The sequence below is a fragment of the Mauremys reevesii genome, linkage group 3 (assembly GCF_016161935.1).
Source record: "Mauremys reevesii isolate NIE-2019 linkage group 3, ASM1616193v1, whole genome shotgun sequence".
In the NCBI taxonomy this organism is placed as follows: Eukaryota; Metazoa; Chordata; order Testudines; family Geoemydidae; genus Mauremys; species Mauremys reevesii.
Genome location: NC_052625.1, coordinates 152246646 through 152268552, shown reverse-complemented (window position 1 = coordinate 152268552; position 21907 = coordinate 152246646). Strand labels below are relative to the sequence as shown.

At 46.6% G+C, this 21907-nt stretch overlaps 1 protein-coding gene across 2 annotated transcripts in view; it reads left to right on the top strand.

Moving 5' to 3' along the window:
* The first annotated feature begins 1826 nt into the window (after window positions 1-1826).
* CD109 (CD109 molecule) overlaps window positions 1827-21907 on the top strand; it is a 119892-nt gene continuing 99811 nt past the window's right edge. The window contains exons 1-2 of one of the 2 annotated variants that reach the window (XM_039528255.1): window positions 1827-2080; window positions 9420-9580. In XM_039528255.1, coding sequence (XP_039384189.1) covers window positions 1980-2080; window positions 9420-9580 — 262 coding nt within the window. In that variant the 5' untranslated portion in view covers window positions 1827-1979. Of the gene's footprint in view, window positions 2081-9419; window positions 9581-21907 lie in introns of those variants that run through there. The other variant, XM_039528258.1, reaches the window with a different exon arrangement.

Here is a 21907-nt window from a genome sequence, read left to right as displayed (position 1 = left end):
TAGCTCTGTTGCTAAGATGAGGAACCTATTTTCAGCAAAGTTCTTGGCAGATTCCTGAGGCAGCTGGTTTAAGGCCATCAGTGTCCAGCATTATAATCTTCACTTATAGTTCTCTCACCCAAAAAGCTGGAAAATGAGGCATGTGTTTTCTTTGTTTTTCTGCACCAGTTCCAATTAACAAAATTCATGTTAGAATAGTTTGGCTACAAAGAAGAATTCTAGGTACACTGGGGACAACATGTGATTCCTGTCAGGCTGCAGAACTGGGCTGATATCAGAATCCAAACATCCTCTTGTCAGTGCAAGCAGAGGCATCATCACATCAAGTCTAATGATTTGGACTTGATGTGATGCAGTATGAATGTCATGGATAATTCAGACCAATGGGGAGAAACAGAATAAAAAACACTGTTTAAACATCTTCCGTCCACCCTCCCCTCCCCTCTTGAGGACTCCTGACCAAGGTAACAGCACAATACGTATGCTAACAAACTTAAACAAAGCCTTTGTTTAAGTTTGTTAGCATATGTATTGTGCTGTTAAAGCCATAGAATGAATGCCCTCCCTAGCCACGTTCTTCTCCTTTAAGGAGCAGAGCACAGCCCCACCGCACCCCTCCAGAAGGAGGGGGGTGGGAGGGGAAAGTCCCAAGTCTTTCTGGTACCCCGTACCTGCTAAAAATCTCTTGCCGGTACTGCATACTGGAGGGTACCACCCTAATTGCACTACTGTTTCCAGTTCTATGAGTCTATGAATCAGCACAAGTTAAATTAGCCATAAAGTGGCTCTAATTTATGCTAAGGGACCCACTGTCTCCACGGCCAGATCCTGGAGCGGGGCTGGGACTGTGGAAAGATGACTTCCAGTTACTTTGGATCCCACTTGAATGCTGCCCCAAGCGCAGCTGGGCTGGACCTGAATGGATCCAAGCCCAGTTCACAGCTTCCCAAACAAACCAGGTGGAATTGCCAGTCACAGTTGTCTATTTAACATATCGATCACGATTCTCGTTGGTTTTTACATTCACACTGGAGTGTATGAGAATAGCACGAATACTGTTTCTGTCAGAAAGGGCAAGGGGTGGGAACTGTAGATCAGAACACAGCCCCTCAGCAGGGGCGGCTCCAGGCCCCAGCGCCAAGTGCATGCTTGGGGCGGCAGGCCCCGGGGGCGCTCTGCCGGTCGCCGGTCCCGCGGCTCCGGTGGACCTCCCGCAGATGTGCCTGTGGAGGGTCCGTTGGTCCAGCGGCTTCAGTGGAGCATCCGCAGGCGTCCCTGCGGGAGGTCCACTGGAGCTGCGGGACCGGCGACCAGCAGAGCGCCCCCCGCGGCGTGCTGCTGTGCTTGGGGTGGCTAAACGGATAGAGCCGCCCCTGCCCCTCAGACTAGCTCTGTGTGAAGAGAGAGAGATCGATCTATATCTGACACACGCCTTTAGGAAACGCCCCTGCGAAATGCCTGTTTGGTTGCCGTCTCTCTGAAAGACTGACTCACAGTCTAGAACAATGACTGCATGTTTTCCACTCAGCCGAGTTTCTTTCACGCTTGAACTCGTCTCTAACAGGGGGTGGCTGGGGCTGCTTAGACAGGGAGCGTGGAGAGGTGGGGCTGGCTATCGGGGCACCCTGGTGGTGGTGTGACCCGCTGAGAATAGCGCACTTTGGCTGGCAGGCTTCAAACGCCGCCACATCCCCTCCCCGCGCTTTGCAGCCGCCCCTGCCGGCAGGGAAGGGCCAGAGGCGGTGTCAGGGCGCGGGGGGAGCAGGTCTGGCTATTTTGGAGCCCGCAGCCGCCGCAGCGGGGAGGAAGGTTGTGAAGAGCGCCGTGGAAAGCGCGAGGGCGGGGTGGAGCCGCAATAAGGCGCTTCTGTCACTCCCCGAGCGGGCTTGCCCCTCCCTGCGGCCAGCTCCGGCGGGACGGGCGCCGGGCGAGGAGGCCAGCAGCGTCCCGCGAGCCGCTTCGCGCACTCCCGGAGCAGGATGCTGTTCCCAGGCTGGGCTGCACCGAGCGGCTCCGCTCCGCTCTCCTTCGTTCATCTCGTCTCGTGTCTCCTGGCGGCGTCGGCTGCCGCTGCGGCCGGGTATGAACGAGGGCGAGCCGCGGGGGGCAGAGGGGAGCTGGCTGGAGGCAAGGCGGAGTGCGCGCTGTGCTGTGCCCCACTCCGGCCTGAACGCGGGGCTGCAGCGGCTGGAGCCTCCCGTTTCCAGTGGAACAGGATCGGGGCCTCAGTCTGCAGAAAGCGCTGGCCAGTCACTGGCCTCAGCTGGGGCCGGCTGAGACGTTTTCTCCCAGGATGATCATAGCACTGCAAATAAACGGAGAAACTTTATAGCCAGCTGCATTTAACATGCACTGAGGGGAAAGTTAATGCCCCCCCCCCTTAGGCAGTGAGTTATGGGTAGGAGGAACCAGAGAAATCCCACTGCTTTTCTGTACTAGTGCGCTTGTTCAGTAACGTCCCAGCTAGGGAATGCGTTTTTAGATCGACTCTGTGGCCTTGGCTACAGTTGAGAGTTGCAGTGCTGGTGGTGGCTTTATAGCTCTGTAACTTACTCCTCGTCCACACTGGCAAGGCACACACAGCGCTGTATCTCCCTGGCTACAGCGCTGCTTGTACTCCACTTCCATGAGAGGAATAAAGAGTATAGCGCTGCTGCTGCAGCGCTGGGGCGCCAGTGTAAACAGGTATCAGAGGGGTAGCCGTGTTAGTCTGGATCTGTAAAAGCAGCAAAGGTGCTACAGGACTCTTTGCTGCTTTTAGTGTAAACAGGGAATAATCTTAGTACGCTGTAACTGACCTCCAGAAGCTTCCCATAATGCTTTTAAGTAAAGATAACTCTCTTTGTTTTGTTGTGATGCCTCTCTTTATTTTGTTGTCAACTCCGGGCTCCCGGAGTTGCTTATCTAAAAAAACAAACACAGCTACTGTTTTCTGTGACTGAGCAGCGGGGGGCGGGGTCCATTTCGGAGCGGCTGCTTATCTGGTCTGTGAGGGGAAAAAAGCTCTTTGCTTTCAGTGAGTGAGAGAAGGGTGGGGGAGGGGATCGGAACTTGCAAGGCAGGGAGCTGAGACAGTGTCGGCTCCAAAAATCCACTCTCTCTCTCCCCCACGCTCCCTGTCACACTCCACCCCCCCCTTTTGAAAAGCATGTTGTAGCCACTTGAACGCTGGGATAGCTGCCCATAATGCACCGCTCCCAATGCCGCTGCAGATGCTGCAAATGTGGCCACGACAGTGCACTGGTAGCTGTCAGTGTAGCCGGAGTGCAGCGCTTTCCCTGCTCAGCTATACGAAGACAGGTTTAACACCCAGTGCTGTACAGCTGCAAGTGTAGCCATACCATATGTTTTACTGTGATTTGCTCTCTCACATGCTAAATATATTGTGACACAAAATTACCTTACCCTGCAACATTGAGATGGCGTGTGGCTTCCCCTGTTTTCTTTCTTGTTTATTTTCTAGGAGTTTCACAGACTAACCACAGCATTTAGATACTCCTTTGGGATTTAAGTTTCATTTATTAAGCTTGGGGCCTTAGCCTCCTCCCACTGAAGTTGGTGGAGGAAGATGAGGCACAACAGGCCCTGATCCTGGCTAGGGTTCCATTGACATTAATGGGTCTCTGCCCTGGCACTGAGGTTTGCCTGCATGGAGTAACTTGTATGTTACCAGAAATTAATTTGTAAGTTTGCTTCTGGACTTGATTGCTGTTTACCAAAATGGGAAAGAACGAATGAGTTAAACTGGACACTGGCACTGACACTACCTTATCAATAAAGTATCTTCAGTGTAATTTCCCTCTATTAGAGGGAGGTGAAATGATTAGGCTTGTATAGTAATGCTGTTATGCTTATAAGAAGCACACGGAATCTTTTTAAAGGGGATAAGGCAATCTGCCGTGTTTATTGAGAGTATAATTTAAGCATTAAAATCAGCATATGCTTCCATTCGCTCTCACACACCCCCACCCCAAAAGGTTCTGCAGCCGGATCTTATAGTGTTGTTCGGTCAGTTCCAATGGCCTGCTGAAACTGCACACGAGGGAGAGGAGCTGGGTCTCCGGCGAACGCGTTCGAAGCTCCAGTGTTGATGCAGAATGAACCCAAGGTCCCATGGCAATACATCCTTCCTTTATAGTAATAAGTTCCCATACAAACCTATGGACCTTGCTGTGACACATCTGTCAGTCACAAGGTATTCAACGTTATTCTTAATCATCATTATTTTGAGTTGTTACCAGGAGATTCTGCAGCTGTTTGTTATCTCATCCATCTTGCTAAACTCCTTATATCTTGTCCTTGGGGTGTATGTCTTTGCTTTAGGGTTGTCAGTCTGCCATCTGGGTGATTCTGATAAAGTTGGCGCCTCTCGACTCCTCCCCTCCCCTCTTGACCATTTGGCCCAGCTGTCTTTTTTCAGTTAATTAGTATATCATACCTTATTTACTGATTGGTGTATGAGTGAAGAAGACAATAATTACAGCCATAAAACTTCTGTCTTTCTAAGAACAATCATTAACACAATCAGCAAAGAATAAACTCAGAACAATTTCTTCTTACTAATTCAAGACTAGCAAAATGGAGTATAAAGCAAAATAAGCAAAATGGAGTACAATTTACTTAAGACAATTTCTCCCAATTAAGCTTTTGGCCTACATTATTTGTATAAGCCTCTGCTCCAACATGCAGTAGGGTGAACATAAGAACAGCCATACTGGGTCAGACCAAAGGTCCATCTAGCCCAGTATTCTTCCAACTGTGGCCAATGCCAGGTGCCCCAGAGGGAATGAACAGAACAGGTAATAATCAAGTGATCCATCCCCGGCACCCATTCCCAGCTTCTGGCAAATAGAGGCTAGGTCCTTTGGGGCCATCTGCCTGTCCCAAGTCAGGGTAAAGGAGGAGGGTTGGGCGTGGGGCACAACTCCCACCTAAAAAAAAAAGCTTGCTACAGAAACAGCAATAGAGTTAACAGAGACTTTAGCCTGGAAAAAAAAAGAAGGTCTCTCAACGATGATGCATGGCGTGGGTGGGTGGGGAAAGCCACTGCTAGCCCACACTTCTCTTTTTACCATCGGAGGATTACAGAGGACATGGATGGTGGGGGACCGGACTGTGTGTAAAGTCAGGAGCAGAGGCGCAGCAGAGAGCAGGAAGCAGCAGAGACAACCTGACTAGGCATTAGCACAGACACAGCCAACCACAATCACCAGAGAGGCACAGCACAGGAACCCCAAGGCAAGCGAAAAAGGCAAAGAAAAGAAAATACCTGGCGCGACCTTCAGGTGTAGATAACAAAAAAATAGCACAAACCCTGGGCCCCAAAAGGAGAGGATATGGAGACTATGGATATCTGTTGTTTGGTTGGTTGTTGGTTGGGGGGTGGATGGCATGAATGATGAATGACACCATCCCTGCCCATCCTGGCTAATAGCCATTGCTGGAACTATCCTCTATTAATTTATCTAGATCTTTTTTGAACCCTGTTATAGTCTTGGCCTTAACAACATCCTCTTGCAAGGAGTTCCACAGGTTGACTGTGCACTGTGTTAAAAAAACTTCCTTTTGTTTGTTTTAAACCTGCTGCCTATTAATTTCATTTGGTGACTCCTAGTTCATGTATTATGAGAAGGAGTAAATACAGTTCTTTATTTACTTTCTCCACACCAGTCATGATTTTATAGACCTCTACCCTATCCCCCCTTAGTTGTCGCTTTTCCAAGCTGAAAAGTTCCAGTTTTATTAATCTCTCCTCATACGGAAGCTGCTCCATACCCCTAATAATTTTTGTTGCCCTTTTCTGAACCTTTTCCAATGCCAATATATCTTTTTTGAAATGGGGCGACCACATCTGCATGCAGTATTCAAGATGTGGGCATACCATGGATTTATATAGAGGCAATATGATATTTTCTGTCTTATTATCTATCCCTTTCTTAATGATTCCCAACATTCTGTTTGCTATTTTGACTGCTGCTGCACATTGAGTGGATGTTTTCAGAGAACTATCCACAATGACTCCAAGATCTCTTTCTTGAGTGTTAACAGCTAATTCAGACTCCATCGTTTGTTAGTATAGTTGAGATTGTTTTCCAATGTGCATTACTTTGCATTTATCAACATTGAATTTCATCTGCTATTTTGTTGCCCAGTCATCCAGTTTTGTGAGAACCCTTTGTAACTCTTCGCAGTCTGCCTGGGACTTAACTATCTTGAATAGTTTTGTTTCATCTGCAAATTTTGCCACCTCACTCTTCACCCTTTTTTCCAGATCATTTATGAATATGTTAAATAGGATTCAGTACAGACCCCTGGGGACACCACTATTTACCTCTCTCCGTTCTGAAAACTGACCATTTATTCCTTCCCTTTTTTTCCTATCTTTTAACCAGTTACCAATCCATGAGAGAACCTTCCTTTTTATCCCATGATTGCTTACTTTGCTTAAGAGCCTTTGGTGAGGGACATTGTCAAAGGGTTTCTGAAAAATCTAAGTACACTATATCCACTGGATCCCCCTTGTCCAGGTGCTTGTTGACCCTCTCCAAAGAATTCTAATAGATTAGTGAGGCATGATTTCCCTTTACAAAAAACATGTTGAATATTCTCCAACAAATTATGTTCATCTATGTGTCTGACAATTTTGTTCTTTACTATAATTTCAACCAGTTTGCCCGGTACTGAAGTCAGGCTTACTGGCCTGTAATTCACAGGGTCACCTCTGGAGCCCTGTTTAAAAATTGGCATCACATTAGCTATCCTCCAGTCATTTGGTACAGAAGCTGATTTAAATGATAGGTTACAGACTACAGTTAGTAGTCCTGCAATTTCACATTTGAGGTCCTTCAGAACTCTTGGGTAAATACCATCTGGTCCCAGTGACTTATTACTGTTTAGTTTATTAATTTGTTCCAAAACCTCCTCTAGTGACACCTCAATCTGGGACAGTTCCTCAGATTTGTCACCTAAAAAGAATGTCTCAGGTTTGGGAATCTTCCTCACATCCTCAACATGAAGACCGATGCAAAGAATTCATTTAGTTTCTCTGCAATGGCCGTATCGTCCTTGAGTGCTCCATTAGCATCTTGATCATCCAGTAGCCACACTGATTGTTTAGCAGGCTTCCTGTTTCTGATGTACTTAAATTTTTTTTCGCTATTACTTTTTGAGTCTTTGGCTAGCTGTTCTTCAAATTATTTTTTGGCCTTTCTAATTATATTTTTACACTTCATTTGCTGGAGTTTATGCTCCTTTCTATTTTTCTCACTAGGAATTAACTTCCACTTCTTAAAGGATGCCTTTTTGCCTCTCACTGCTTCTTTTACTTTGTTGTTTAGCCATGATGGTTCTTTTTTGGTTCTCTTACTATATTTTTCAATTTGGGTGTAGTCGGTTGCGCCGGGGCTCGACCCTCCTGGGGCAGGAGGGGAGCCACACCGACTCCTTACGCGTCCGCTATCACCGTGGGCAGTGCAGCAGAAAACGGTATAACAAGCTTAGGCCCTCTGAAGCGGGGGCTGAGCAGTACAATAGTTCAATAGGCTCAGGCCCTCGGAAGCAGGGGCTGAGCAGCAAAACAGTTCAATAGGCTCAGGCCCTTGGAAGCAGGGGCTGAGCAGCAAAACAGTTCAATAGGCTCAGGCCCTTGGAAGCAGGGGCTGAGCAGCAAAACAGTTCAATAGGCTCAGGCCCTGGGAAGCAGGGGCTGAGCAGCAAAACAGTTCAATAGTAGGCGTATAGGCCCAGGTCCTTGCACCTGGGTGAGGGGGAAAACTGCCACCCGTGAGTGGGGTGGCAGGGGGGACACAGGTCCGCCCACTCCACTGTGTCCCAGCCCGGGGCCCTAGCAGCGGCTATCACTGCCGCTGGTCAGTGGGGTCCTGACCGCAACACACTGACATCAGGACCTCTGCTTCTGTAGCCGGACAGGGGTCGGCTATCCCCGGGCTACTGTCCATATCCCCCTCGGGGCCTACCTCGTTGGTCGCGCCGGATGCAGGCCAGTCTAACTGCATAGGTTCCTCAGGACCAGGGCTTGGTGGCAGGTCCGGCAGCTCCTTCGGGAAGTCCGACCCAGCGCGGTCAGGCGGCTCCTCCGGGTAGCAGCAGGGACGGGGAAGCTCTGGTGGCTCCTCTTCGTACCGGGCGCGGGGGAGCTCCAGCGGCCTCTCTGGGTACCGGTCACGGGGAAGCTCCGGGGGTTCCTCATCGTACCGGGCGCGAGGGAGCTCCGGCCAGTCAGGGCAGCTGCCTCAGGCCCGGGAGGGTTCCCAATTGGGAGCTCCCACCGGCATGTCTGCTCTCGGCGGTGGCTGGCCTCTGACTGAGCTCTGGCTGCCAGCTTTTCTACTTCCTGTCCTGCCCCTTGACTTCGGGGGGGCGGGGACAGGTGGCGGTAGCTCCGCCCACTTGGGAGTCTGGGAGGGAGCTCCCTCTGCTGGGCAGGAGGGGAGCCACACCGACTCACTACATTGGGGTATACATTTAAGTTGAGCCTCTATTAAATGTATTTAAATAAAATCTATTTAAAAAGTTTCCATGCAGCTTGCAGGGATTTTACTTTTGGTGCTGTACCTTTTAATTTCTGTGTAACAAACCTCATTTTTGTGTAGTTCCCCTTTCTGAAATTAAATGCTACACTGTTGGGCCATTGTGGTGTTTTCCCTGCCACAGGGCTGTTAAATTGAATTATATTATGGTCACTATTACCAAGCGGTCCAGCTATATTCACTTCTTGGACCAGATCCTGTGCTCCACTTAGGACTAAATCAAGAATTTCCTCTCTTCTTATGGGTTCCAGAATTAGCTGCTCCAAGAAGCAGTCATTTAAGGTGTCAAGAAACTTTATCTCTTCATCCCGTCCTGAGGTGATATGTACCCAGTCAATATGGGGATAGTTGAAATCCCCCATTATTATGGAGTTTTTTATTTTAATAGCCTCTCTATCTCCCTGAGCATTTCACAGTCACTGGTCAGGTGGTTGGTAATACATCCGTACTGCTATATTCTTATTATTCGAGCATGGAATTGCTATTCATAGAGATTCTATGGTACAGTTTGGTTCATTGAAGATTTTTAGTTCATTTGATTCTACGCTTTCTTTCACATATAGTGCCACTCCCCCACCAGCACGACCTGTTCTGTCCTTCCGATATATTTTGTACCCTGGTATTACTGTGTCCCATTGACTATCCTCATTCTCCCAAGTTTCTGTGTTGCCTGTTATATCAATATCCTCATTTAATACGAAGCATTCTAATTCATCCATCTTATTACTGTATTTAGATTTCTAGCATTGGTACATAAGCACAGTAGGGTGTGTGGGTAACAGCAGAAAAACAGAATTTGTCACCAACGCAGTTATTGCCTTTTGTAAAACAAGATTTGATTTACTCCTCTTCCCCTTTTATGTTTTCCAGACCCACATTTCTGGTGACAGGTCCCCGGAACATTAGGCCTGGTGCAAATGTGACAATTGGGGTAGCTCTGCTGACAGACAGTCCTCCGCAAGTCACAGTGAGAGGTGAAGTGCTCAGAGGGAATGATACCGTGCTACATGGGGAAGTTATCTTTGAAAAAGGTGAGTTGGCAGGAACAGCCTAGAGCAGTGGATCTCAACCTTTCCAGACTACTGTACCCCTTTCAGGAAGCTGATTTTTCTTGCATACCCCAAGTTTCACCTCACTTAAAAACTACTTTCTTACAAAATCAGACAAAAAATTATAAGTGTATTACTGAATATTATTGCAAAATTGCTTACTTTCTCATTTTGTCTGTATGAAATTTTAGTTTGTACTGACTTTGCTAGTGCTTTTTATGTAGCCTGTTGTAAAACTAGGCAAATATCTGATGAGTTGATGTACCCCCTGGAAGATCTCTGCGTAACCACATGGATACATATACCCCGGTTGAGAATCATGGCCTAGAGAGATTTAAATGAAGATTATTCTTCCCCTCCTCCCCGAAATATCAGGGCTGTTAAAAATACATTAAAACATGAATTTTATTGGACCTGTTTTACCAAGTATGGTCAATCAAAGAAGAAAAATTCTATTTCAATCTAAATATAGTTAAAGGTGGAACTGTTTGCTGAATAGTTAATGGTTTGTATGTGTGTGTGCCCATTAACTCATTATAAGCACTTTGAAAATAATATGTGTAGTAGGGGAGTGTCATATGATATGGTAGCTGTCTGGATCTTAAAAGGACTCTGGACACTGGGGCCACATGAGTCCAATATAGAAACCTAGGGCCATCCCTAGCTATTCTGGGGCCCTATGCAGCCCCCCCACGGGGTGTGTGTTTGGGGCCCCAGGCCTCCACGAGGGTGGGGAAGCTGGCCCCAGGCCTTCATGGGGGGGCTGGCTTGGGGGGCAGGAGGGAACCACCCCCCAGCACTGACCGGCAGCGCGGCTGGGGGCCTGGTCTCTGCACTTCCCACTGCCAGTGAGTGCAGGCCCAGCCCTGCTGCACTCCTTAGGGGGAGGGAAGAGGCGGGGCTGGGGCAGAGCAGGAGCGGAAAGAGGCGGGGTGGTGATGGAGCAGGGCGGGGGCTTTGGGGAAGGGGTGGATTGGGGGCGGAGGTGGGGCGGAGCAGGGGCAGGAATAGGTGAGGCTGGGGTGGGGTAGGGGTGGGCGGCCTGGGGAAGAGGCAGGGCAGGGGCTGGAGCAGCACGCAGTTGTGCAGGGCACCAGGAAATTTGGTACCCCAAGTTTCCTGGTACCCTATGCAGCTGCATACTTTGCATATGGGTAAGGACGTCCCTGCAGAAACCCCCTCTCTTTCTTATGTTTACTGGGAGGATTCAGAAACCAGGCAGGAGCATGTGAAGTGTCAAAGCCACTCATAAAGCAACCAAGCCCCATTGCTTTAGGCAGACTGAGAAAAAGTGTGGGGCCAGTGTGGGGAGGAGGCTGCCCTGATCACATAATGAGGTGGCTATCACTCAGAAGAGTAGAGTGAGAAGGTTTCTCTTTGTTTTGAGGCTATGGCCCAGAGTCCGAGCTGCACGGCTCAAGGGGTGAAGGCCACCTTTGTGACCCCTGAATTCTGGTGCTGGCTGATGACTGCTCCTGTTTATATTGTAAGTTTAGAGTAGTCTGAGGTGGCTATAGCCCATACTGGCAAGTCTGGCAGCTAGGAATAGCTGGAGCACTGAGGTGCTTCATACCTTGGATCTGCTCCAAAAGAGCGTTATTATTGTTACATTATAATTGTCCACCTTTGGGCCCAGATCTGAAAGTTAATTGAAGTCAGTGGAAAAGCTCCCATTTATTTCAGTAGGCTTTGGATCAGGACCTTGAAGATGTAGAGCAGGGCACATATTTATTAGAAAATAGGCTGAACACCCAAACTCATTCAGTGAGATGGTGGATGAGAATAGCTGCCACAAACATGAAAGGCCCCATTCCACTATGAAGTCCCCAAATCATCCAATCCATTCTCCAAGATCATTTTGCTTAAAACTATAGCCCTGATTTCCCTCATTATAGTAACTGATTCTCCTCTTATTTCAAAACTTTCCTACACGCTACAATATGATATAGATACCAACCCATTCTGAGTAATATGACGTATGACATAACCACACAGAACTGCACAGTATAATGATGAGAAGTGGGATATTTCAGTTTGGGTAATAGGAGGCTGACTATTTTCTCCCCTCTCTTCACTGGAAAAATCAGTTGAGGGAATGTATAAGTGTGCAGTAATGATTTATGAGGCCACAATTTAAAGTATGAATTTGTCTACCTTCACTAGAGACTTCATCCAACTATAAATTGTTGGAAGTGCAGCTAACAAGGCTTTTAGAAAAGATTTATTGGACATGATACAAATGTTTGTGTAACACTGTGTAGTTATATTAACACAGTAAACCATTCTATTTTAATAAATACATGGCAAGTGTTGAAATAACAGATGATACACGCAGAACGTCTTTAAGACAGTTCAGCACTTTCTACTTTGCATTTCAACTTGTACAGCAGCTCGTTTCCCCTCCTCATTTTGTCTGAGGCTGAATATTCTTTGGCTCACAGTGCCCCTTCAGATGCTCTGCTATTTTGTTCCTGGAAGGAAAACAGAATGCACATTTATTGTAAAAGCTGCTCTCTTCTTCCCTTCCTTTCTCTTTTAACTTGCCAGCCTATCGTCCTCTGTCTCTGTTTCTCTTGACAGCAACTCTAGCTTGCCTGGTACGGGCTGTTATTGTTTACATTTGTTTAATGCCTAAGGCGACGCCAGGTAATTTACTGACATATGATCAAACAAGTTCCTGCCCTGAAGAGCTTATAATATGAGGACCTGGTTGTGCAATGTGCTAACATCAATGGGAGCTGTGAGTGCTCAGACTCAGGCTCTAAACCAGGAGTAGGCAATCTATGGCATGGGTGCCGAAGGCGGCATGCGAGCTGATTTTCAGTGGCACTCACACTGCCTGGGTCCTGGCCACCAGTCCCGGGGGGCTCTGCATTTTAATTTAATTTTAAATTAAGCTTCTTAAACATTTAAAAAACCTTATTTACTTTACATACAACAATAGTTTAGTTATATATTATAGACTTATAGAAAGAGACTTTCTAAAAATGTTACAATGTATTACTGGCACGTGAACCTTACATTAGAGTGAATAAATGAAGACTTGGCACACCACTGCTGAAAGGTTGCCGACCCCTGCTCTAAACAGACAACATATTGTTACCCCTTTTGACCTGAACAGCTAGCCATAGGTCAGGGTCTAGCAGGTTGTTCCAGTTAGGAGGAGAAATTGATGATGGGTATCTGTTTGATGCAATTCTCTTTATTTACAGAGACTATACAAAGTCCTGTTTCCCTGAACACAGGGCTTCTCCCAGGACCACACCATCCACCCACCCACACCCACTCACCCACCCACAAAATATCTCTGGTAAAAAAATGTCCAGTGGAACCCTCCAGACTTATGATGCTAATTTCTGGGCACACTCCATTGTGCCTTGTTTTAGGTGAGGCTCCTTAATGTCTCTTGTAGCTATCTTAAATGAAGGGTGCATTCACACCCATCAGTTTCAATGAGGTTTTAACCCAACTCATAGCAACTCAATTCATATATATATATGTAAGATATGATCTAATTCAAACAGAAATTATTTTGGGAAAGTTATATGGCTTGTGTGAACAGGAAATCAGCTTAGATGATCACAATGGACCCTTCTGGCCTTAGAATCTATGAATGTATAAAAATACCACATAGAGAAGAGTGCGGAAAAGATTTAACACAACATGGAAAAATTGTCTATTTAATTTTAACCCTGGCTTATATACCTCTATTTCTTGTCAGATTTTATATTTTTCCTGATTGTCTGTTTGATACATGGAAAGGCAAAGAGCCAGGCACTGGGGATAAAGGGTTGAGAAAGTGGCAGGGCCAGAAGCCAGCAAGCTGTACCAAGCTCTTGCTCTCACAGCAGGGCTTGTTGGGAATTGGAGGAGTTCTCTCCTGGCAGCACAGAAGACTATAAGTAGGGCCCTACCAAATTCATGGTCCGTTTTGGTCAATTTCAAAGTCATAGGATTTTAAAAATAGTCCGTTTCATGCATTTAGATGTTTACATCTGAAATTTCACAGTGTTGTAACTGGGTGGGTTCTGACCCAAAAGGGGGAAATAGGGTGGGGTTGTGGGATTGCTACCCTTACGTCTGCACTGCTGCTAGTGGGGGCACCAGCACAGAAGTGAGGGTTGCAGGGTATGGGGGGGTTGTCACTTTTGAGGGGGGGCAGGGTCGGTCTTACAGGTGGGCAACCGTCCAGGACCCCATGGTCAGGGGGATGCTGTGGTCCCCTCCCACAGCTGGCCAAGGTCCTTTTAACCCCCAAGCACTGGGCCCAGAGCTGGGGAGGCACAGGGCTGGGGATGCTCATATGCTGGGGGCTCCTACTGTATGCCGGGGTCCAGCTGCTAGTCCAGACTGGGCTGGGTTGGGACAAGACTTCCTCTTCCCCTGCAGGGCCCGTTCCTGGGGCTGGGTCAACCCCCCCGCCCCCTCCCACACACAAGGAACCTCCCCTTGCCGCAGGAAGCTCAGTGGCTGCTCTGCTTTCAGCTCAGCTCTGAAGGCAGCACAGAAGTAAGGGCAGCACACTGGAAGCTGGAAGCTGCAGCAGGAAGCTCTGCGACTGCTGACTGCTGCCTAGCTCTGAAGGTAGCACATCTGTGGAGCTTTCTGCAGCTGGGGGAAGAGGAAATCCTGTTCCTCCCCAGCCTGGCCAGGACTAGCAGCTGGAGCCCAGTGAACGGTAGATCCGCCTCCCCCACAAGAGCCAGATTTCATGGGGGAGATCGAATTTCACGGTCTGTGACATTTTTTTCATGGTTGTAAATTTGGTAGGGCCTTAACTATAAGTATGGAACTATTGTGATTCAGAGATAAAATAGCCTATCAGACTAAAACTCTTTAACTGCCCTCTGAACAGCAAAACAGTCTTGTGTTAAACTGTGTCACGGCTGAATATAGTGGCCTGAAATTGTTGCTTCTGTTAGTGGTGTTGATACATTGGATCCTGCCAACCAGCTGATGTGGTGACCAGGGGCGGCTCTAGCAATTTGGCCGCCCCAAGCAGGGCGGCACGCCGCGGGGGGCGCGCTGGCGGTCGCCGGTCCCGCGGCTCCGGTGGACCTCCAGTAGATGTGCCTGCGGAGGGTCCGCTGGTCCCGCGGCTCCGGTGGAGCATCCGCAGGTGTGCCTGCGGGAGGTCCATCGGAGCCGCGGGACCAGCAGACCCTCCGCAGGCATGCCTTGCCTGCGGGAGGTCCACCCGAGCCGTCTGCCGCCCTCCCGGCGACAGGCAGAGCGCCCCCCGCAGCATGCCGCCCCAAGCACGCGCTTGGCGCGCTGGGGTCTGGAGCCAGCCCTGGTGGTGACATCATTTTGAGATATACTGTTTCTATGGTGCTGTTACCTACAGTGATAGTGAGGTTGGCAGCTGTTGATATTCTACTCATGGGCAGGACAAGTATTGGTGGGATACCTGAAGCTATTGACCATATTATGTATCCCACAACCTGGGAGTGGTTCTCCACCTATTCATCAGTGCAATGTAATCTGAAGGCCCCAGTTCAGCAAGGAACTTAAGCATGTGCTTAACTTTAAACGTGTGACTAATCACTTCCTATTCAGCAAAGCACATAAGCCCATGCTTAAAGTTAAGCATGTGCTCAAATGATTTGGGCCTCAAGGTACTTAAGCATATGCTTAACTTTAAGCATCAATTTAATAAGCATATTTCTAAGTACTTTGCTTAATCAGGGCTTCAGTTTGCATGAGAATTTGTTCCTTATTTAACATAATTCTTGCTTTATGTAAGAAATAGAATATAGTTGTCTATTCTCTAATGGTTGACAGGTTTGCAATTTTAAATACACCTCTACCCCAATATAACGCTATCCTCAGGAGCCAAAAAATCTTACCGCGTTATAGGTGAAACCGTGGTATATCGAACTTGCTTTGATCCACCAGAGTGTGCAGCCCTGCCCCCCCCGGAATGCTTCTTTACTGTGTTATATCCAAATTTGTGTTATATCGGGTTGCATTATATCGGGGTAGAGGTGTATGTTATAATTAAAATTTTGATTCCGTAGGGATTTTTGAGATGAGACATGAGATAAATACTGTGGCAGTATAACTAGGTTTACATTTTGCCTTGCTTACTAAGTAATGTAACAAATGAAACAGACATATTCTGATGACACGCTGGTCTGTGATCCATGCAGAGAGACAATACAGAAGTGCTGATTACCTGAGCCTGGCTTCATGTACCAGAAGCAAAATATCAGACACTAATGCAGCAAGCGAGATTATTTAGAAGTGATGCTTCTATTTGGAGACCTAGCTTCCTGGTATTGGGGTAGAAAGGAACACATTGAATATGTCTGCCAGTAGAAATACATGGCTAGAGGAAAAACTTATATCAGTAAACAGGACAAAAACATGCCCCTGGGACAGGGGAAGAGAAAGAGCTTGCATTTTCTGCAGTAAAACTAAAAAGAATATAGGAAGATTAGCTCTGGAGAAGATATGACCACGCACATCCTCATAACATTAGGGCTTTGCTACAGGTTCTGGGTAACTCCATTATTAGAAGAACCTTCACGTTGAATGGAAGTGACTATAGAAGCATCAGTATTTCAGAAAAGGCGTATCTTCTAATCTACATGAATTGCTCTGTTGACATTCATGGGAGAACAAGTGACAATGATGGGGACTATAGACATGCAGGTTAAACTCCATGGTCAGAGAGCTCCAATGCCTCTGATTATGGTCTTTATTCCCATACATGAGAGGCCAGTGATGGATCAAAAAGATCCAGCTGAATTGGCAAAAAGCTCACTTGATGGAGTAAAGTAAAACCATATAGCTACAGTATTTCAGGAACATGCTTTGGTTTTCAAAGGAGAAACGGAGAGCATGTAATACTTCACTGTAAAAGCTATCCAATAAGCTGGGCAGCCCACCCAAGTGTTACAAGGAGAACATGAGTTCACGATATGCCATCAGACCTTCAAATCAGATCTGGAAAGTCTAGTCAAGACAGGAGTTGTGTCATGCACAGATAATGAGCAACTGCCATTGTTCCAGCGCTTAAAAGAGAATTTGGGATGATTTCAAAGTGACTATAAATCCAGTCTTACGTGCAGAACATTATCCTTCCTTGTAGTTAACATTTATTTGCTTCTTTACCAGGCAAAAATTATTGAAATTGAGTCCTGCCAAGCTTACTTACAAATGCAGCTGGAGAAAAAAATCTCAGGGGAATGCTAACAATAGCAGTGCCTAATGAGTTTTACTGACCCAAATAAGTTTTTCAAAATGTAAGCTCAACAGAAATGCTTCCATTAAATGCTAATTAAAGAAGAAGAAAATAAAAAAGAAAATAAAAAATCCACTGGAAACAAAAACATTCGCTTGCAGGGTTTGCCATCCAAACATTGTAACATGTTCTAGTGCAGGGGTCCCCAACGCAGTGCCCATGGGCACCATGGCGCCCGCGGGAGCATCTAAATGCGCCCACGTCCTGGCTGGCGATTGAGCATCTGCCAAAATGCCGCTGAAATTCAGCGGCATTTCGGTGGCGACGCCGCTTGCCGCTGACAAGCGACGTCATCGAGAGGCGTCGCCGCCAAAATGCTGCCAAAATTCGGCGGCATTTCTGTGGATGCTCGACCACCGCCATGGTCCTTCGTCTGGCGCCCGCCAGACGAAAAGGTTGGGGACCACTGTTTTAGTGCATGAGAATTGTTGTGATAATCAGGCCTACAAGTTATGAGCTCAGCTATAGCAAATACATCTAAGTTAATATGAGGTCACAATAGCCTATAACAGGGATTGGCAACCTTCGGCACGCGGCCCATCAGGGAAATCCACTGGCAGGCCACAAGACATTTTGTTTACTTTGACAATCCGCAGGCATGGCCCCATGCTGCTCCCACTGGCTGCGGTTCGCTGTTCCCACAGCTCCCATTGGCTGGGAACGGTGAACCGCGGCCACTGGGAGCTGTGCCTATGGAGGGTCAACATAAACAAAATGTCAAGCAGCCTCAGGGATGCAACCTCTAGTGGATTACCCTGATGGGCCACATGCCGAAAGTTGCCGACCTCTGGCCTGTAATAACAAATGTTGATCGGAGAAGGTATGAAAGGGAGACAGACTTAATTAGTCCAAACAAAAAGGCCTACCGATATTCAGGGACCATGTTAAGATCATGCTTGGCAAACAAGAAAATTGTGGAACCAGAAATCAGTGAACCAAAATTGGTGTGTCAGAAATGAGGCCTAACTGGTCGACATAATAATGAGAGAATGGGCTATTCAACCCATCACTTCCTTTTGAGTCTATGATGGGGTGGTCCACCCCACACAAGTTTTGAGCAGGTTAATATGGGCCAGAAGAGGCCAGTTAACTTTATATGCTGCACCTGGAGTAAAGCCAGGGCTTGATAAGCTTTAATGGCAGATGAAGCCCAGCTGGGGGAGAAGTTGAGATAGGAGAATAAAACCAGGAAATGAGAGCACAAGAAGATCTGCGGACACCCCCTAGGGGAAAAGGGGGTTGGCTAGAGTCAAGGAGGAAATGCAGGGGGAGAGTAAGCTATGGGTCCAGTCCTGGACAAGGTTGACAAGAGGCCTAGTGATGAAGAAGCCACAGGGAGTGGAGGAAGCTCTGGTGCAAAATTCAGAGCTAGGCAGTGAGATAGAGAGATGGGGTAGGAAGGAGCCCAGAGAAAGAGCAATAGGGTCTGAGACTAAGGAGACCTATACTGATTGTCATAGTGTCTCTGGGTTGGATCCCGGAATAGTGGGTGGGCCTGGGTTCCTCTACCAGCCACTGGCAAAGTGGCACAGAACTTGGAGTTGGAATAGAAGGTTGTTTGAGATGGCATATGGACAGCTTGTCCCATGGGACTTTGTTACCTCAGAATGGCGGGGTGGGGGGACGACTATATAGTGACCTGGCTGGAGGACTGAGTTACGAAGATGGAGCACCCTGAGTTACAGAGAGAGAGGGGCCACAGCATGAGTGATGGACAGAAGGTGGTGCCAGATGGGGTGAAAGCTAATTCCCAGACCCAGCCAAAAGGAGGTGCACCTGCGGTGAGTGGAACTGCTTTATTGGGTCCTTAAAGAAAGAGACTTTGAGGGAAAAAATTGGCTACTGGAGTAAGCTTCCCCATTGTGCCTGCACCCTCACCATTTCATGGGACCCTGGGCCTTTGTCATTCTGACCCTAAGAGGTGTCCTGACCACCTGGGCCAGAAAGAGGGACCTTGATGACATTTTCACATCTGCTGGGTTTTAAAAATACTTTTACTTGTAATAACATATGTTAGAATTTAAGGAAACTGGAAAAAACATTTTGATTCATAAAATATGATTTAGGTTAACCTTTATTTGTTTAAGCCAAAATGAAGTAGAGCTGCTTTATCAACCGAGGACCATACAAAATACTGGGGCATCTAAATTAGATGTTACGGCTCAAGAAAGAGTCATTGTGGATAGTTCTTTGAAAACATCTGCTCAATGCAGCGACAGTCAAAAAAACTAACAATATTAGGAACCATTAGGAAAGGTATAGTTAATAAGACAGAAAATATCAAAATGCCACGGTATAAATCCATGGTATGTCCACACATTGATTACTACATGCACGTCTGGTTGCCCCATCTCAAAAAAGATATATTAGAATTGGAAAAAGTACAGAGAAGGACTACAAAAATGGGAACAGCTTCTCTATGGGGAGAGGTTAAAAAGACTGGGACTGTTCATCTTAAAAGAGAGATGACTAATGGGGGATATGATAGAGGTTTATAAAATTATGATGTGTGGAGAAACTGAATAGGTAAGTGTTATTTACTTCTTCACATGACACAAGAACAAGGGGATCACCAAATGAAATTAATAGGCAATAGGTTTAAAACAAACAAAAGGAAGTACTTCACACAACACACAGTCAACCTGTGGAACTTGTTGCCAAGGGATGTTGTGAAGGCCAAAAGTATAACTGGGTTCAAAAATGGATTAGATAAGTTCACGGAGGACGGGTCCATTGGATGACATTAGCCAAGATGGTCAGGGATGCAACCCCATATTCTCGGTGTCCCTAAATCTCTGACTGCCAGAAGCTGGGATACGATGATGATAAGGGATGGATCACTGAATAAATTGACCTGTTCTGTTATTTCCCTCTGGAGCATCTGGCACTGGCTAACTGTTGGAAGACAGGACACTGGGCTAAATGGACCACTGGTTTGATCCAGTATGGCCATTCTTATAATCTGGTTGAATAGCTTTCATTATTTGTATGCGTTAACTGTAAATTTCTTGGAATAGTAAATTAATTTATATGCATTGATTGTACATCTCCTCTGTAGTGAAAGAAACTACTGTTAATAGAATTAACTTTGAACTACAGAGCTGTAAAAATGATCTTCCAAACGAATATTTGCTAAACATGACAGAGGCCGTGAGAATGACTAGCAAGCTCAAACAAGTACAGTGATCATCCATGTCAATACTGGAAAAATTGTTCTTGCCAGAAGTTGTTTTGCATACTTAATAATATGCCTCTGACGTGAAACAGTGGAAAACACTGATGAATGGTAAGCTGTAAAAGAACAATTTACTAAGGATGAAAATACTAGATATGCTGAATCCCTTGTGTTAACATAAACATATCACACTGTTTCTTTTTAGTATAGCTAATAATCTTCAGCTGTGCCAAGTGACTCATTGATGGTTGCAGAGGATATACTTGAAAATCTGAAATGTGGTTGCTATGAAATTGTGAGGCAACGGCAGCTGGGTAGGGTGACGTGAGACTCATACAGCTTCAGTTCTCTGAGTGCCTGTGGTTTAAAACAAAAATAGAACAGGCGAGAAGTACTTCCAGCTCTTTAAGAAAAAAAAGTACTACGGGATTGTACAGTTGTTGAACACCCTAAAGCTAAATGATAATGGACCCTTATGATTTTTTTGCAGAAAGACAGGGGTAACATTCCTGTGCAGTACTCCAACTGTGCAGTGCAATTAGAATAACTTCTACCATGCAGTCATGAACAAAAGGCAGGTAGCTTAGAATCATAGAAAAGCAGGGTAGGAAGGGACCTCGAGAGATAATGTAGTCCAGCCCCTGGTGCTGAAGCAGGACCAAGTACACCTAGGACATCTTTGACAGGTGTTTAATCTCTAACCTGTTCTTAAAACTTGCAGTGATGGGGATTCCCCAACCTCCCTTGGTAACCTGTTTCAGAGTTTAACTACTCTTTTAGTTAGAATTTTTTTCTTAATATCTTAATCTCTTAATCTCTCTTGCTACAGCCCATTAGTTATTATCCTTCCTTCTGTGGGCATGGAGAACAATTGATCATTGTCCTCTTTTAACAGCCTTTAACATCTTTGACACCTGTTATTAGGTCTCCTTCTCAGTCTTCTTTTCTCATGACTAAACATACCCAGTTTTTTTAATCTTCCCTTAATCAGTGCAGACTGAGGGACCCCAGTGAGAGACACTATCAGAGTCTAGCCTGGAAACCTGCAAGCCCCTGTTTGAACAGAGACTAGATTGGAGAGGGCACTCCAGGCACCAGGCCTGAAGAGACCTAACCCTTGACTGGACTGACCCAGGGGCTCAAACAAGAACCACTATTGCTCACTTTGAATTATAACTGTTTAAACCTCTGTATCTAGGGTATTGGCAACATTTCTTGCCAGCCCTGGTAAAATAACCTTCCCCTTAGCCATAAGTCTGAGTGGTTATTGGGACCCACCAGGGCTAGCTGCCTACAAGGCCTAGCTGCTGAAGCACCTACAATGCTTGCCTCCAAGTCATGGTACGCCTGGCATGCTACTGGCACCTAAGGGGTTGGTGTACTCCAGCACTGAGCAGCTGCAATAATTACACAGATAATGCGCTCCCAAGGTGCTGCACCACTACTTCCCTGGTTTACTTCCTGCCAGACCACTTCTCTCCAAGGAGAAAGGGTGAACAGTAAACAAAATAAATCCAAGGTAAATCTCACATTTTCTGATTGTCCAGAGGTCTTGTGTCCTCAGCAAGTCTGGAAGTCCCAGACAGCTGAACCTCTCACAGTTCTCCCTTCAAAGAGGTAAGAGTGTAGATCTGTTCACTTCCACTGTCTGCCAACAGCTGTATATTCTTAAGAAGGTGATGTTTGGGGCTTCGAGTGGAAGAGACCTGTATATGACTGAGAAGTATCCAATCACACATCACTCTGTCCAGGCTGGCAACCTATCCTCACTCCCTGGCCTAACATACACCCTTGGTAACAGTTATGTAGTCCTACAAGTGTTACTAGAACGTTGTCTCAGACTATTGGAGAGGGAATTGAATATAGAGGAATTCAGCTATGGCAG